This window comes from Pristiophorus japonicus, chromosome 6, assembly GCF_044704955.1.
Source record: "Pristiophorus japonicus isolate sPriJap1 chromosome 6, sPriJap1.hap1, whole genome shotgun sequence".
NCBI classification, from domain to species: domain Eukaryota; kingdom Metazoa; phylum Chordata; class Chondrichthyes; family Pristiophoridae; genus Pristiophorus; species Pristiophorus japonicus.
In genome coordinates, this window is record NC_091982.1 from 145,357,022 (window position 1) to 145,374,112 (window position 17,091).

The 17,091-nt window shown below is 45.9% G+C and overlaps 1 protein-coding gene across 1 annotated transcript in view; it reads left to right on the forward strand.

Moving 5' to 3' along the window:
• LOC139265812 (unconventional myosin-VIIa-like) overlaps positions 1-17,091 on the forward strand; it is a 440,714-nt gene that overhangs the window by 300,660 nt on the left and 122,963 nt on the right. The window contains exons 37-39 of the mRNA XM_070883263.1: positions 4,350-4,474; positions 7,993-8,161; positions 10,694-10,836. Coding sequence (XP_070739364.1) covers positions 4,350-4,474; positions 7,993-8,161; positions 10,694-10,836 — 437 coding nt within the window. The remainder of the gene's footprint in view (positions 1-4,349; positions 4,475-7,992; positions 8,162-10,693; positions 10,837-17,091) is intronic.

Below are 17,091 nucleotides of genomic sequence, written 5' to 3' on the forward strand. Positions count from 1 at the left end.
CATTCTGTTGATAAAACACATCCTGGATATTCCAGGTTTTTAATTAGAGTCTTACCATTTCTATTTCAACCCGATTGTTTGCACCGTTTCTCCGGGCATGTGCCCTTTTCCAGATCCATTTTATTATAGCAATTACCCAATTTTGCAAATATACATTCTAATCCTCTAAAAAGTCCATCTGTTCTACCTTTATATTCTTTCAGCTGGGACCAGTGCTTCCACCGGCCCCTACCTTTCATATTCACACAAGCGCACGTATCTCCACTAATTAATACCGCATATGGTCCGCTCCACCTAGGTGGGAACCCTGGTTTCTCTGCCACCTCCTTAACCATTACTTTCACCCCCACCTCGGGGATAGCCGAGGCGGTTATCTCACCGCCTTCATCCTCCTCCTTCTGCCTTTCTTGGACCTCCTATCGTATACCTTTCCACTGCTCACTCAATTCCCTCACATACTTTCTGATTCTGTCCCATTGGGGCATAAGTCGGCTCCTCCTGTCACTATTCCTTCCTTCTCATTGCCTTGCTCAAGGCGGTTTTAAGGGTCCGATTCATTCCCTCTACCATCCCTGAACTCTAGGGGTGATACGGGATGTGAAACTTCTGCTTAATACCGAATATTCTACAAGTTTCTTCCATCACTTGACCTGTGAAATGAGTCCCCTGATCCAAGTCAATCATGTGGCAATAGGACTGCCTCCCATTTAGCATTTCCACCAGTGTGTGTTTTGTGTGTAGTATTATTTCTCCTGTCATTATGACAGGCTCACTAATTTTGACTGCCCAAGTGACACAATCCAGTGCGGCCACACATCTGGACAGACCGGCAGTCACTGGTGATTGCTGTGTCGAGTAGTAAGCTACGGGTCTCATCCTATCCCCATGCATTTGTGTCACCATGGCTCCATAGAAGCCTCCCTGGTTCTCACAATATATATGGAACGGGAGATCCATGTTCGGGAGTCCCAGCCCTGGAGCTGACATTAGGGCTTCTTTCACATTACCGTAAGCTGCGTCTTGTTCGGGGCCCCACTCTATAGTTTCTAAGGATGGTCTTCCCCCTTTTACTAACCGCTGTATGAGTTCTGCAATTGCCACGAAGTTCGGTACAAAATTCCTGCAATAGTTAAAGAGCCCCAGTCCCTTACGCATTCTTCGGACTATTTTTGGTCGGGGCATAATCCTAATGGCCTCCTTCCTGTCATTGGATATGATCCTAGTTCCTTTGATATTTCGTGTCCCAGGTACTGATTTGTGCCTTTTTGGGATTTACTTTAAATCCTGCTTTCCGTTATCTCAAATATCTTTTCCATAACTAGAACAGTCTAGCACGTAGGCTTTGAAAGCTGCTTTCCGTTATCTCAAATGTTCCAGTTTCAAGGCCATTACATCTCACTTTTTGTGGTTCTGAAGTCACAAGTTCAACTTACATTGTCCTTTTTTCTAAACTGCTAAAGCCTGCCGTTTTAACATTTTAGTTTCCCCAAAGTCCCTTTTACACTTTCGCAGATAGCTCCCCACTTGCCCAGGAGTTTGACCTGATCGCTGCAGGTATTTCTATATTGTTTCCAAACCTTTCAGTTTTATTTCTTTTTTTTAAAGAGATCAGATTTAACTTTTTATTTAAATGTATCTCATTTTGTTGTGCCTTTTCTTAACCAGTGGTACTTGAAACCTTCACAACAAAATTAACTCTTCACTATTCCCATCCTAATTTCTGCTCCCTTTTGTAGTATTTGTATTTATTGTTGGATTACAAAATGTCAAATATGGTAATACTTTTTTTTAATATCGGACTTCTCATTTATGCTTAAAGTGATTCACAGATCACAGAATGCAAAGTACTTGTTTTATAATTATGTGCCTAACTTCTGTTTTAGAAGCTGAACATCAAAAACTCTAATCTTTTGCTCTGTAGCTTCAATTTTGTGATACATCTTTTTAAGCTTCAGCTTCTGACACGGCATGTGTACTTTCCAAACCCAACATTTTCCAATACCACCAAAATGTTTATCAAAGAGAACCACCTGAAATATCTCAAAATCCTAATTCAAATATTGTACTGCCAATCTTTTATCTAAAACTCTTTTAACTGAGCTGGAAGCTTTCACGTCAAAGTTTTACACAAAAGAAAATGGGGGCGTGCTTCCCCAGCCCGCAGACTTGAGAGACCCACATAGGCTTTTTTTAAAGGCATTACGACTTCCCTTCTCCGTTCTTTATCTCATTCTTAGACTAAATTTATTATCTTTCAACCCAATGTAATCAATGATTACGTATTTTCTTTTGACAAGTAAGTGAGCGTGTCAAAATTATTTTTTAAAACCAGCGGGACCACGCATTTTTTACCTGTTACTCAACAAACCTATCCTTTGTGCATTTCCTAGCTCTGTAACTTATCATCCGCATAAATCCGCACCTGCGTTTCTAACTTAAAATGCAATTCAATTCTAGGTTCACACTTTCTTAAAACTTCCCACATCCAGGACAACACTACAAAGGGTTAAAAAAAACTTACACTCTGTCTGAAAAAATGGGTGGAGCTAAAACAAACAGACAGCTCTACCATTTTTTCAAACAGGCTTTCACACACATGAAAAATTCATTAATTCCCACCTCAAATATTCCGTAATCAAAAATCACACAAGCACTTTCATTCAAAGACAGACATTCACAAAAGTCTCTTTTCATTCAACAAAGCTTATTAATTGTTTGGCCGGCTCTATTTTTGGATCCATACTACATTTAAGATAGTCACTATCAGGTTTTTTATGGTCGTCCGAAAAATATCTACTAATCTAGTATATCTTTACACGCCATACTCAATTTGGTACGTCTACCCTTATTTCGGTTTCACTGTATTCTCAGATACTGACCGTCTTCCCATTTGTATCTTCTAACCCCGGTGTCTACGGTCTCACCGACTTTATATCGATTTTAAACTGTATTATAGATACCGACTGTCCCTCTAATTGGTTTCCCCTACACCATCAAAACCCTTATCGATTTATCTGTATTCTAGATACTGATGGTGCCTGTACCCGGTTTCCCTTGAACTCAGAGGCCACATCCACATTGATGCCTTCTGATAGTGTCTATCATGACTTCCAAATTCACCCAAGTCTTTTACACCATAACAGACTTTTCACAGATTCTGGTACCCCAGGCAACAGACACGTCTCGTAACGTCCCACATCAGATTATGAGTGGTAGTTAAAGATATTCACTCATGATGGATTCGTATACGCTCGTCTGTAGGCTGCCTGTTGTATCCTGCCAACTGCGCCAAATGTTGTGAAGTATTAAAAATATAACACTCACACGAAAGACCTTTTATAGAGAAAAGAGTTGTTTATTAAAACCTGATTAATTAAGGGAGATCCAGCCTCATCAGTACCGTTACTGAGTGCTCTCCACGCCGATCTCATGGGACAAGCTATGCAGTTACATTTTTATACAGTTCAAATACAGTCAAAATGGTGGAACTACACGGGGAAGTGTTCCATTGGTTATTTGCCACCAGTCCCTGCCCACCTGCTACTAATACATTGGTTAATACAGGTTACAGGCAATATCATTGGTTACAGTAATTTTAATGATTCTATTGGTTACAGTAATTTCTAATTGGTACATCACTGTTGCTACGGGAAAAGCCCCCCTCCCCTATAGGTTATGTGTTACTTTTCTGTAAACGCATTCCCATACTAGCTTTCAGGCTGTAACCTTGGCAGACCATCTGTCTGTTTCACATTTCAAGGAGGCTTTGTGTCTGTTATCTTGTGTGACTGGAACATGGCAGTCTTCTCTCATTATCACTGTGTGCTGTCTACATAAATCCTGTGGGTGTTCTTATCTCCTAAGAGAATTTCTCTGACCTTCTATGTTTTGCCTAATTCAGCTATTCTACCATGAAAGCATTTTAAACCTTACTCTCAGTCTTTCTTACTTTATATATTAATTAAACCGAATTACTTTACCCCGATTAAGATTTTTCGCTCTTACAAGTACTATCACTGGGATGTTTACACCATATATCAGATTTGTTGATGTAGGGTGAGGTTTTACTCTGCTGGCCTTTTGTACCAGGCGCACAGGCTCATCCTTTCCTCCGATGCTCAATGCCAGCCCGCGCGTATTGGGGATGCTTCCTGTCCCATGTCACATCAGCTGCCAATGATCAGAAAACGCCTTTGTTTGTACGCAGGAAACCCAAATGAAATTGGAAATGTGTTTCCTCTGAGCGGATTAGCAATTTTCTCGCCTGCAACGCCGAACTGAGGCTTTCGCGCGGTGTCAGAAGTTCGGAACGCGCCAGTTTATACGTCCTGTTCTTATTTCATTGACAGAGCTTGATACTCATGTCACCTGACCAGAGACGCCAAGCAGCCCAGAATGCCCGAGCCGAGGTGAAGGAGCCGGAAGTGAAGGTCAAGCCCTACACACTGGAGGAGTTTTCCTACGACCATTTCAGGTTAATCCCTGTCCGTGAGCCTTTGACAGAAGTGAAACAGATTGTTTTAGCTTCATTGAGTCATGAGTCATAAAGAATTTTTTTTAAACCTAGCTCGGGCAAGAGTCTTGGTCCATGTGTGACTCAGTCCCAGTTTTGTGGGCTGCCCACGAAGTTTGACGGAGGAGCCAAGCCAATTTGGCATAAACATAGATGGTGTGTTCAGTCCGCGTATGTGTATGAGAGCCAGTTATTTTCGAATGTGGTGTACAGTTATTCAAATCCAGGAAGTCCCGCTAACTGTTTTGGGAGATATTTAATTTGCTGGAGTTGTTGGAACTTCCAATAGGTATAAGGGTAGTTTCTCTGGACTCTTGTACCTGGGGAACCGTCCATTCCCCCAAGTGCAAAGATGAGGAAAAAAGCAAGGAGACCCATTTCACCAGGCCTCCGCCCCTTTTAGGCTCTCTTGTGATTTCCAGGGTTTTCTTGGAGACTTCGAGTTGGGCAACACCGCCTGTCGGAGCAGCCAATCACAGTCAGCGCTGCCTATAAGAGCAGCCAATCACAGTCAGTACCGCGTGTTGGAGCAGCCAATCACAGCAGGCACTGATTGTGGGAGCAGGCCAATCAGAGCCCATACCGACTGTAGGCGCAGCCAATCACAGCCCATACCGACTGTAGACGCAGCCAGTCACAGCCCATAGCGACTTTAGGCGCAGCCAATCACAGCCCATACCGACTGTAGACGCAGCCAGTCACAGCCCATAGTGACTGTAGGCGCAGTCAATCACATCCCACACCGACTGTAGGCGCAGCCAATCACATCCCACACCGACTGTAGGCGCAGCCAATCACAGTCCAAGCCAGCAGTTGGAGCAGGCCAATTACATCAATGTCAATCAGCTGGTAGGCGTGTTCCTGTCCTCCCAATTATTTTCCTCCCGGATCATTAGCTGGATGCCCCTGTGCAGGGATAGCTAGAGAAACAAGGCACTATGGTCTGTCCCAATCTTCTGCTGGCCAGAGGGTCCACGAGGTCCAGGGGTTTGGCCCAAACCTCCCAGGTCACCTCTTCACCTCAGGATATTCAGATCTTATTGGGACCTTCAGGTACTGATTCCCATCAACGTCTGCAAAGTCCCAAACACGGAGACCTGGTATGCCCGGAGAGGGCCTGGAATTGTGCCCTGTGCCATTTCCTGCTCCTTCCATTGACCCTTTAACCAATCCTCTATCCACGCTAGTATATTATCCCATTAGTCCTGATCTTATGCCACAACCTCTTGTGTGGCACCTTATCGAATGCCTTCTGAAAATCCAAATAATGCAGTTTGGTCTCCTTACCTAAGGAAGGATATACTTGCTTTAGAGGGGGTGCAACAAAGGGTCACTAGATTGAATCCTGGAATGAGATCTGTCCTATGAGGCGAGATTGAGTAGATTGGGCCTATATTCATTGGAGTTTCGAAGAATGAGAGGTGATCTCATTGAAACATATAAGGTTCTGAGGGGGGTTGACAGGGTAGATGCAGGGAGGATGTTTCCTTTGGCTGGAGAGTCTAGAACCAAGGGGAACAGTCTCAGAATAAGGTGTCGGCCATTTTGGACCGAGATCAACAGAAATTTCTTTCTGAGGGTGGTGAATCTTTGGAATTCCATACCCCAGAGGGCTGTGGGTGCTCAGTCGTTGAGTATATTCAAGACTGAGATCAATAGATTTTTGGGCACTAAGAGAATCAAGGGTTATGGGTATTGGGCGGGAAAGTGGAGTTGAGGTCAAAGATCAGCCATGATCTCATTGAATGGCGGAGCAGGAGCCGTATTACCTACTCCTGCTCCTAATTCTTATGTTCTTATGTTCTAAGCCGGTAGAACCCTGTACTGCCCAAGCAGAGCTCACATGAGTCCCGATGAAGCCTTCGAAAGGCCCAAATCCTGACCAAGCAGAGGGCATCGATTACCTGAGCACAAGTCCAGAAAATTAAAACACCGTTTTTATTGGGCAACTCCTCAGGCCTTTCATCCATCCTGAGAGCAGTGCGGAGACACTCTGATCTTCGCAGCCTCTGTTGCAGAGTGTGGCTCAGTCTTGTGAAGGTGCCAACAGTCTGATCCAACCACCCCAGTATCCCACTAACAACCCCACAGACACATTCAAGAAAGGAGGGAGACAGAAAGCAGGAAACTATAGACCAGTTAGCCTAACATCTGTCATTTGGAAAATGCTGGAGTCCATTATTAAGGAAGCAGTAACAGGACATTTAGAAAATCATAATACAGTCAGGCAGAGTCAGCATGGTTTTATGGAAGGGAAATCATGTTTTACAAATTTGCTGGAGTTCCTTGAGGATGTAACGAGCAGAGTGGATAAGGGGGAACCAATGGATGTGGTGTATTTGGATTTCCAGAAGGCATTCGATAAGATGCCACATAAAAAATTACTGCACAAGATAAGAGCTCACGGGGTTGGGGTAATATATTAGCATGGATAGAGGATTGGCTAACTAACAGAAAACAGAGAGTCGGGATAAATGGATCATTTTCAAGTTGGCAAACAGTAACTAGTGGGGTGCTGCAGGGATCGGTGCTGGGGCCTCAACTATTTACAATCTATATTAATGACTTGGATGAAGGGACCGAGTGTAATGTAGCCAAGTTTGCTGATGATACAAAGATGGGTGGGAAAGCAAGTTGTGAGGAGGACACAAAAATTCTGCAAAGAGATATACACAGGCTAAGTGAGTGGGCAAACATTTGGCAGATAGAGTATAATGTGGGAAAGTGTGAAGTTATTCACTTTGGTAGGAAAAATAAAAAAGCAAATTATTATTTAAATAGGAAGAGATTACAAAGTGTTGCAGTACAGAGGGCCCTGGGGGTCCTTTTACATGAAACACAAAAAGTTAGTATGCAGGTACAGAAAGTAATGGAAGCCAAATGGAATGTTGGCCTTTATTGCAAGGGGGATAGAGTATAAAAGCAGAGAAGTCCTGCTACAACTGTACAGGGTATTGGTGAGGCCACACCTGGAATACTGCGTACAGTTTTGGTCTCCATATTTAAGGAAGGATATACTTGCATTGGAGGTAGTTCAAAGAAGGTTCACTGGGTTGATTCCTGAGATGAAGGGGTTATCTTATGAGGAAAGGTTGAGCAGGTTGGGACTTTACTCATTGGAGTTCAGAAGAATGAGAGGTGACCTTATTGCATGTATAAGATACTGAAGGGGTTAACAGGGTAGATGCAGAGAGGATGTTTCCCCTCGTGGGGGTACCTAGAACTAGGGGGCATAGTTTCAGAATAAGGGGTCGCCCATTTAAAACAGAGATGAGGAGGAATTTCTTCTCTCAGAGGGTCGTGAATCTGTGGAATTCTCTGCCCCAGAGAGCTGTGGAGGCTGGGTCATCGAATATATTTAAGGTGGAGCTAGACAGATTTTTGAATGATGATCAAAATTGGGTGGGCTGCGAATTGAGCGGGCTGTATGCTGACCTGTGCCAGGTGTTAGTCTGATTCCTCTTCTCTTCTCTAAGCAGACCCCCAGCAAAGGAGTCGTTGAGCAAAGTGGTGTTTCCAAAGGCTCGTGCGAAGGATCGAATCTGGGCCTGCTCGAGGGAACCTCTCAGGCTGCCGTTACTGAAGAAAGTCTGCACGAATCCGGAGCTGGTGCAGGTGGCCTGCCAGGCTTTTACTGATATCCTTTCAGTCTGACAGCTCCTCACTCCCCTCCTCATTCCCCTCCTCATTCCCCTCCTCACTCACCTCCTCACTCGCCGCTCCGTGATCCAGACACTCACACAGCTCCCCTCCTCACTCCCCTCCTCACTCCCCTCCTCACTCACCTCCTCACTCCCCACTCCGTGACCCAGACACTCACACAGCTCCCCTCCTCACTCACCACTGATATCCAGCAGATATAAGATCAGATACATAGAAAATATAAATGCAAATATTCTAACGTGATTCTAATTAGCCGCCTGCAATATTTTCTGAAAAACCCCAATAAATAGAAAGATGGAGACAGAAAGCAATGTGGAATCAGTGCACGGACCCTTGCTCCCCCTGGATGGGACCAGCTGGCCACAGAGTGGGTCGGATCCTGCTCCAGCGGAGGTTCTTCATCTCTCAGCCCTGCTCACCATGCGTCTTTGCCAACTCTTCCCAAGTTGCATTGTAGCGTCCGACCTCCCTGACGCTCGGAAGTGCTACGTTTCTCCAGCCTCCTGTTCCCAAGGCCTTCACTCCCCCAATGTGAGTGCTTGCTTGGCTGCTGTAATGTATTTGCTTCAAGGGTTCTTTGCTTAAGAATTCACAGCAACACATTGCCATTAGAAACTGGTTGGTTTATTAGCAAAAGATTCAACAATCGCAGTACACATTACCAGTTCATCCACCAGGTTCACAACCACCTGCCTCATTGTGGATCTCCCAAACCCAACTGGCTGGGGTTTTATTGAGTCTTGTGAACATCACTTGACTGGCTCAACAACTCTACAACTATTTTAAAGTAACTTTCAATCAAGTGCCCCCTTTTTTTTGAGGGCACCAAAAACCACAAATTAACAATTAGAAATGAAAGGGAACCTTTTTCAAATCAAATCAAATTAAAATTCTGTTCCCTGTTGAAATGATGCACTCCAGTCCCTCCGCTGCCCACCTCTCGTGGAAGGCCGCGAGCGTACCGGTGGACACCACGTGCTCCATCTCCAGGGACACCCTGGACCGGATGTAACCGCGGAAGAGAGGCAGGCAGTCAGGCTGAGCAACCCCTCAACAGCTCTACCAACCTGTGAGGAGGGGAGCTGTGTGGGTGTCTGGGTCATGGAGCGGTGAGTGAGGAGGGGAGTGAGGGGAGTGAGGAGGAGAGCTGTGTGGGTGTCTGGGTCATGGAGCGGTGAGTGAGGAGGGGAGTGAGGGGAGTGAGGAGGAGAGCTGTGTGGGTGTCTGGGTCATGGAGCGGTGAGTGAGGAGCATGCTCACAGGTGCATACATTACAGCTGTCACACTATCAACACTGAGACAATCCCGTGCCAACACTGTGCAGCTTTAACCCTCCGTCAGTAATCACATCGATGTATGTTATGACTGCTGTCGATGCCTAAACCGCCTGTGTCACCACACGTCCTTACTGCAGTTAGTTAGCCTTAAAATTAGAGCCAGGCTGTTCAGGGGTGATGTCAGGAAGCACTTCTTCACACAAAGGGTAGTGGGATTCTAGTACTCCCCCCCAAAAAAAACTGATGAGGCTGTGGGTCAATTGAAAATGTCAAAACCGGGATCAGTAGATTTTTGTTAGGCAAGGGTATGGGGGGGTTACGGAACCAAGGCGGGTCAATGGAGCTAAGATACAGATCGGCCGTGATCTAATTGAATGGCAGAGCAGGGTCGAGGGGCTGAATGTCCTCTGCCTGATGCAGTGGTAGCGTTTAACAGCAGGAATGCTGCAGTTCTCGTTGAGGAGTTAGTTATAAGGCTGGATTATCCGCTTGTTGCCGCCTCTGTTTTCGCTCTGGAGGGGCGGCAATGGCGGCAATCCGCTCTTCCGGGCGGGCAGCCAGCTTCCAGCACCTCGCGGTATTTTCGGGGCCAGTTTCGGCAGGGGTGCAGAGCATTACCATCCGGGAGAAACGAGTCGGTCTGCAACGCCCCTGGTTGTGACACCGGCTCGCATTTTGTCTCCCGCCCGACCCATACGCCCCGCAACGCCCCCTGCTGGTACTGCCTGTGAAAGTGGGCGGTCCGTCCCATACCGGCTACAGTGAGGTCAGTAATGTCCACCTGAGGTAAGTGTGATGGTTTTTTGCGATTTATGTTGTGGTGATTTGAGTTATTTATCGGGAATGTTTTTGGTGGGGTTTTTTTTCAGGGTTTTTATTTCTCCCCAGGCCTCTGTTACAGCGCTCCGAGGCCGGCTGTTTAGCGCGGGATATTCGCTTGCTCAGCCGACCTAGCGCCCTGAGAGAGGTGTGTAACGCCTCCCTTAGCGCCCCGCCCCACACTCAGGGCCCAGCTGGTGAATTTTGCTGACTGAAGCGCAAACTGTTCCCGGGCGCAAACCTTACCGCCCCGCCGCCATTACCGCCCCGAAATCAGCAAAGCTGAAAATCCATCCCTATTTAAAGACGCAGGAGACAGAAAAGACATTCCCCCAGGTCAAGCCCATGAACTTTGCCTATTGGCCTGTTACTTGTTTCCATCGCTCTCGTTTCCTTAACCAGCACCTCACCCATAATGAAGTACATGGGAGATTACCCGGGGAAGCTGGCCAAGTCTGGTAGCGAATTGACTGATCAGATATTCTCCAAAGCACTACACGAGGAGTCGCTGCAGGACGAGATCTATTGTCAGATTGTGAAGCAGCTGACAGATAACTGCAACAGGTAACGGGCCAGCTCTCGGGACCTGAGGGCCAAACTCTTCGGCTGCTCACGGGTCATGAGCAGTGCTGAGAATCGCAATCGGCTCCTCCATCACTTTGAGAGTGTCTCACTGAACCGGCGCACTGAACACCTACCCTCACTGTGCCTCAAACAGTGCATGTGTGGGCTCTATGCGGAGGGGCAAGGCCAGTGTTATGAGCACGCCTTGTACGGTTTGACCGCTGTGTTCTGTAACATTCTACGCTACATAAACGCGAGGTGATCCAAAACTTGGCTGCCCGTGTCCTAACTCGCATCAAGTCCCGCTCACCCATCACCCCTGTGCTCGCTGACCCACATTGGCTCCCAGTTAAGCAATACCTCAATTTCAAAATTCTCATCCTTGTTTTCAAATCCCTCCATGGCTGTTATCTCTGTAGCCTCCTCCAGCTCCACAACCCCCCGAGATGTCGGCGCTCCTCTAATTCTGCCCTCCTGAGCATCGCTGATTATAATCACTCAACCATTGGTGACCGTACCTTCTGTTGCCTGGACCCCAAGCCCTGGAACTCCCTCCCTAAACCTCTCCGCCTTTTTCTTCCTTCAAGACGCTCCTTAAAACCTACCTCTTTGACCAAGCTTCCTGCGCTAATTTCTACTTGTGCGGCTCGTTGTCAAATTCTTACCACATAATACGCCTGTGACGCGCCTTGGTACGTTTCACCACGTTAAAGGCGCTATATAAATACAATAAAAAGAAGTAACACCACTTTACAATTCATGTGCATCAATAATTGCCTATTTGGCATCGGTTGCAGATACGGTTGCCAAGGCCAACCCTCCAGGATTTAATAGCAGGACATACCCACCCTACTCTTGCTACATAACCAGGCCTCTGTAACTTGATTTTCCCTGGGTCCATTCATGTGTGCGTTTTGGCTGTTGCCCTGAACCCGAGCCCAATTTCTCTTTACCCCTCCTCGATCCCTCTCTCCTGTCATCATGCCACCATTTAATTCTCCCATCTTGGGTACTCTATGCTCTCAAACTCCTTTCAGCACTCCTCGACCTTCCTACTCCCCTGCTGCCATCCCAGGCTTGACTCCCTCCTAGATAAGCCCACAGCTTCCCTCTGTGCCTCTCTTGGCCGGCCATCGAGGCACTCGTCGCTGCCTCTTCACGAGCAGCAACCCCAACTCCCCCATCCTACTCTCTCGCCAGCCCTCCCGCCCAGCGCGCCCACTATGGGCTACTCTCATCAAACTCCTTCTTGTGCCGCTCATCCCGCCCAGTGCCAGTGGGTCAACTATCAGCACTCTCACATCTTCCTCCAAATATCCGATCACTTGTGAACAAGGCCCGTGCCATCCATGAGTTTATTGTGGATGATGGCATCGACATCATGGCCTTGAGGGAAATCTGGCTGAGGGATGAGGACCTTACCTTTAAACGAAGCCTACCCGCTGGGCTATACCTTCTACCACTTATGCCATGCCCAGACCACCATGGTGGCAGTGTGGCTCTCATCACCAAATCACACCTTGGTCTGTCCCCTACTCCTCCGGCACCTTCTCCTCCCTTGAGCATCTCACCTTATTCCACCCCATTCCCCACTCAATTAAAGTCCTCATTCTCTACCACCCAAGTACCAAGCCAAGATATCTTCACTGCTTTTCTCCCTCAGCCTCTGCACCCAGCGACTTCTCATTCTCGGTGATTTCAACCTCCATCTCAACTCATCATGCTTGCTCTCTATCCTCCCTTAATTGCTCTCTCCATATAAACTCCCCAACTTATATTCACGGCTACCCCCTCGACCTCACCATCTCACATGGCCTCACTCCTCCCATCGTGTCAATCACAGCTAATGCCATTTCTGATTACTTCCTTGTATCGTTCTCCAGCTACATCCTGCTTCCCCTTTCCCGCCCCTGTAAAAAAAACTCTTCCCCCAAGTCACTTACAACGGCACTTTCAAACTCCCAACTGTCCAGCGTTTGGCCCTCCATTCACCATGACATTTCTGCAGCTACCGATCGGCTCAATCGCACCCTCATCTCTGCCTTTGATGCCCCGTTCTCCATTAAAACCATTATTCTCTCTCACGCTGATCGATCCCCATGTTATAACCCTCATCTCCACTCCCTTAAGTCCAAGGGACACAGACTTGAACATTTATGGTGGACAACTAATTTAGCCATTCATCCCCAGATCTGATGCACCACATAAAGCACTAACTGGCCTTATTGTCCTCTGCCCAAACTGCTCACTATTCCAGGATCATTCTGCAATGCAAAGATAAACCCTGGCACCTCATCTTAAACCCTCTCTCCTGCCTCCAGCTGAGTGGGACTGCACTCGCCTGGTTCCATTCTTATTTATCCTGTTGTAGCCAGAGAATCAATGCAAGGCTTCTCTTCCGAATCCCAAACCGTTACCTTCTGGTGTCCCCCAAGGATCTATCCTTGGCCCCCTCCTGCTTCCCATCGACATGATGCCCCTCATCACCCGAAAGCACAACATCGGGTTCCACATATATGTTGACGACACCCAGCTCTACCTCATCACCACCTCTCACAACCCCTCAACTGATTTTTCACACTTCTTGTCCGACATCCAGTTTTGGATGAGCAGAATTTTCCTCCAACTAAGTATTGGAAAGACCGAAGCCATTGTATTTAGTCCCCACCATAAACTGTGTTACCTAGCCACAGACTCCATCCCTCTCCCTTGCAACTGCCTGAGGCTGAACCAGACATTTTACAACCTTGGTGTTGTATTTGACCCTGAGATGAGAATCATCAGAACATACACAATAGGAGCTGGAGTAGGCCATTTGGTCCTTCAAGCCTGTTCCGCCATTCAATAAGATCATTGCTGATCTTCTACCTTTACTCTACCTTCTCGCACTATCCCATATCCCTTAGTTCCCCAAAATTTATCGACCTCTGTCTTGAATATACTCAATGACTGAGCATTCACACCTCTCTGGGGTAGAGAATTCCAAAGATTCACAACCCTTTGAGTGAAGAGGTTTCCCCTCATCTCAGTACTAAATGGCCGACCCCTTTTTCTGAGACTGTAACCGATGGTTCTAGACTCCCCAGCCAGGGGAAACATCCTCCCTGCATCTACCCTGACAAGCCACTTAGGAATTTTATATGTTTCTATTAGATCACCTCATTCTTCTAAACTCTAGGGAATATAGCCCTAGTCTACTCAATCTCTCCTCATAGGTAAATCCCCTCATCCCAGGAACCAGTCTAGTGAACCTGCATTGCACTCCCTCTAAGTCTTTACTTAGGTAAGGACACCAGAATTGTGCACAGTACTCCAGGAATGCCCTGGATAATTGTAGCATGACTTCTTTACTCTTATACTTTAATCTCTTTGTAACACAAGCTAACATACCATTTGCTTTCCTAATTGCTTGCTGTACCTGCATGTTAACTTTCAGTGATTCATGTACAAGGACACCCAGGTCCCTCTGAATGCAAACATTTCCCAGTCTCTCACCATTCAAAAAAGATTCTGCTTTTTTGTTTTTCCTACCAAAGTGGATAACTTCACACTTCCATTTGCCATGTTCTTGCCCACTCAGTCAACCTGTCTATATCTCTCTGCAGCCTCTATGCATCCTCCTCACAGCTTACTTTCCCACCTAACTTTGTATCATCTGCAAACTTGGATACGTTACACTCAGTCCCTTCAACTAAGTCATTAATATAGATTGTGAATAGCTGATGCCCAAGCACTGATCCTTGCAGTACCCCACGAGTTACAGCCTGCCAATCTGAAAAGGTCTCATTTATTCCTACTCTCTGTTTTCTGTCCATTAACCAATCCTCAATCCATGCCAATATATTACCCCCAATCCCATGAGTCCTAATTTTGTGTAATAACCTCTTGTGTGGCAAATTATCGAATGCTTTTTGAAAATCTAAATACACCACATCCATTGGTTCCCCCTTATCCATCCTATTAGTTACTTCTTCAAAAAACAGATTTGTCAAACACAATTTCCCTTTCATAAAACCATGTTGACTCTGCCTAATCATATTATGATTTTCTAAGTGCCCTGTTACCACGTCCGTAATAATAGATTCTAGAATTTTGCCTACTACTGATGTCAAGCTTTTCTCTTTAATTCCCAACCTTGGTCACTTTGCAACCATGTCTCAGTAAGGCCAATAGATCAAACCTATTCATTTCTATCTGCGCTATTAATTTATCTATTTTGTTGTGAATGCTTCACACATTCAGATATAGTGTCTTTAGCTTTGACCTTTTTTCTATTTTTCCCTGATGTCACCTTTGTCACTGATGCCCTATGACCTTTGTTACTCTCTCTGTCCCTTCCTGACCCACTCTGCTTATTTTTACCCAACACTCTGCTCTGCTCCAGAGCCTTGACATTTCTCTTGCTGCTTTTAAATTTACTATTTCCTGAATCCTCCCACCCCTTCATTAGTTTAAAGCCCTGTCTATCGCCCTAGTTATTTGATTTTCCAGGACTCTCTTCTCCAAATCCCCACTCTTTCCAAATTCCCAAATAAAACACTCCGTTTGGAATGGGGTACTAAAGTTGCAAGTTCAGCCATGAACTCATTGAATGGCGGTGCAGGCTCGAAGGGCCGAATGGCCTACTCCTGCACCTATTTTCTATGTTCTATGTTCTATGTTCTATGTTTTATCCTGCTCTGCGCAGACCAAATATCCTCTCCATCACTAAGACCATCTACTTCCACCTCCGTAACATTGCCCAACACCACCCCTCCCTCAGCTCATCTGCTGCTGAAGCCCTCAGCCATGTCTTTGTTACCTCTAGACTCCGCTTGGGGAAGAGTGACCATAATATGGTAGAATTCTTTGTTAAGATTGAGAGTGACACAGTTAATTTAGAAACTAGGGTTCTAAACTTAAGGAAAGCTAACTTCGATGGCATGAAGCGTGAATTGGCTAGAATACACTGGTAAATTATACTTAAAGGGTTGACGGTGGATAGGCAATGGCAAACATTTATAGATCATATGGGTGAACTTCAACAGTTGTACATCCCTGTCTGGAGTAAAAATAAAACAGGGAAGGTGGCTCAACCGTGGCTAACAAGGGAAATTAAGGATAGTGTTAAATCCAAGGAAGAGGCATATAAATTGGCCAGAAAAAGGAGCAAACCTGAGGACTGGGAGAAATTTAGAATTCATCAGAGGAGGACAAAGGGTTTAATTAGGAGGGGGAAATAGAGTATGAGAGGAAGCTTGCCGGGAACATAAAAACTGACTGCAAAAGCTTCTATAGATATGTGAAGAAAAAAAGATTGGTGAAAACAAGCGTAGGTCCCTTGCAGTCAGACTCAGGTGAATTAATAATAGGGAACAAAGAAATGGCAGACCAATTGAACAAATACTTTGCTTCTGTCTTCACGAAGGAAGACACAAATGACCTTCCGGATGTACGAGGGGACCGAGGGTCTAGTGAGAAGGAGGATCTGAAGGATATCCTTGTTAGGCGGGAAATTGTGTTCGAGAAATTGATGGGATTGAAGGCCGATAAATCCCCAGGGCCTGATTGTCTGCATCCCAGAGTACTTAAGGAGGTCGCCCTAGAAATAGTGGATGGATTGGTAATCATTTTCCAACAGTCGATCGACGCTGGATCAGTTCCTATGGACTGGAGGGTATCTAATGTAACACCACTTTTTAAAAAAGGAGGGAGCGAGAAAATGGGTAATTATCGACCGGTTAGCCTGACATCAGTAGTGGGGAAAATGTTGGAATCTATTATTAAGGATGAAATAGCAGCGCATTTGGAAAGCGGTGACAGGATCAGTCCAAGTCAGCATGGATTTATGAAAGGGAAATCATGCTTGACCAATCTTCTGGAATTTTTTGAGGATGTAACGAGCAGAGTGGACAAGGGAGAACCAGTGGATGTGGTGTATTTGGACTTTCAATAAGCCTTTGACAAGGTACCACATAAGAGATACAAGATCAAGGCACATGGTATTGGGAGTAATGTACTGGCATGGATAGAGAATTGGTTGGCAGGCAGGAAGCAGAGAGTTGGGATAAACGGGTCCTTTTCAGAATGGGAAGCAGTAACTAGTGGAGTACCGCAGGGCTCAGTGCTAGGACCCCAGCTCTTCACAATATACATTAATGATTTGGATGAAGGAATTGAGGGCAATATCTCCAAGTTTGCAGATGACACTAAACTGGGTGGCGGTGTGAGCTGTGAGGAGGATGCTAAGAGGCTGCAGGATGATTTGGACAGGTT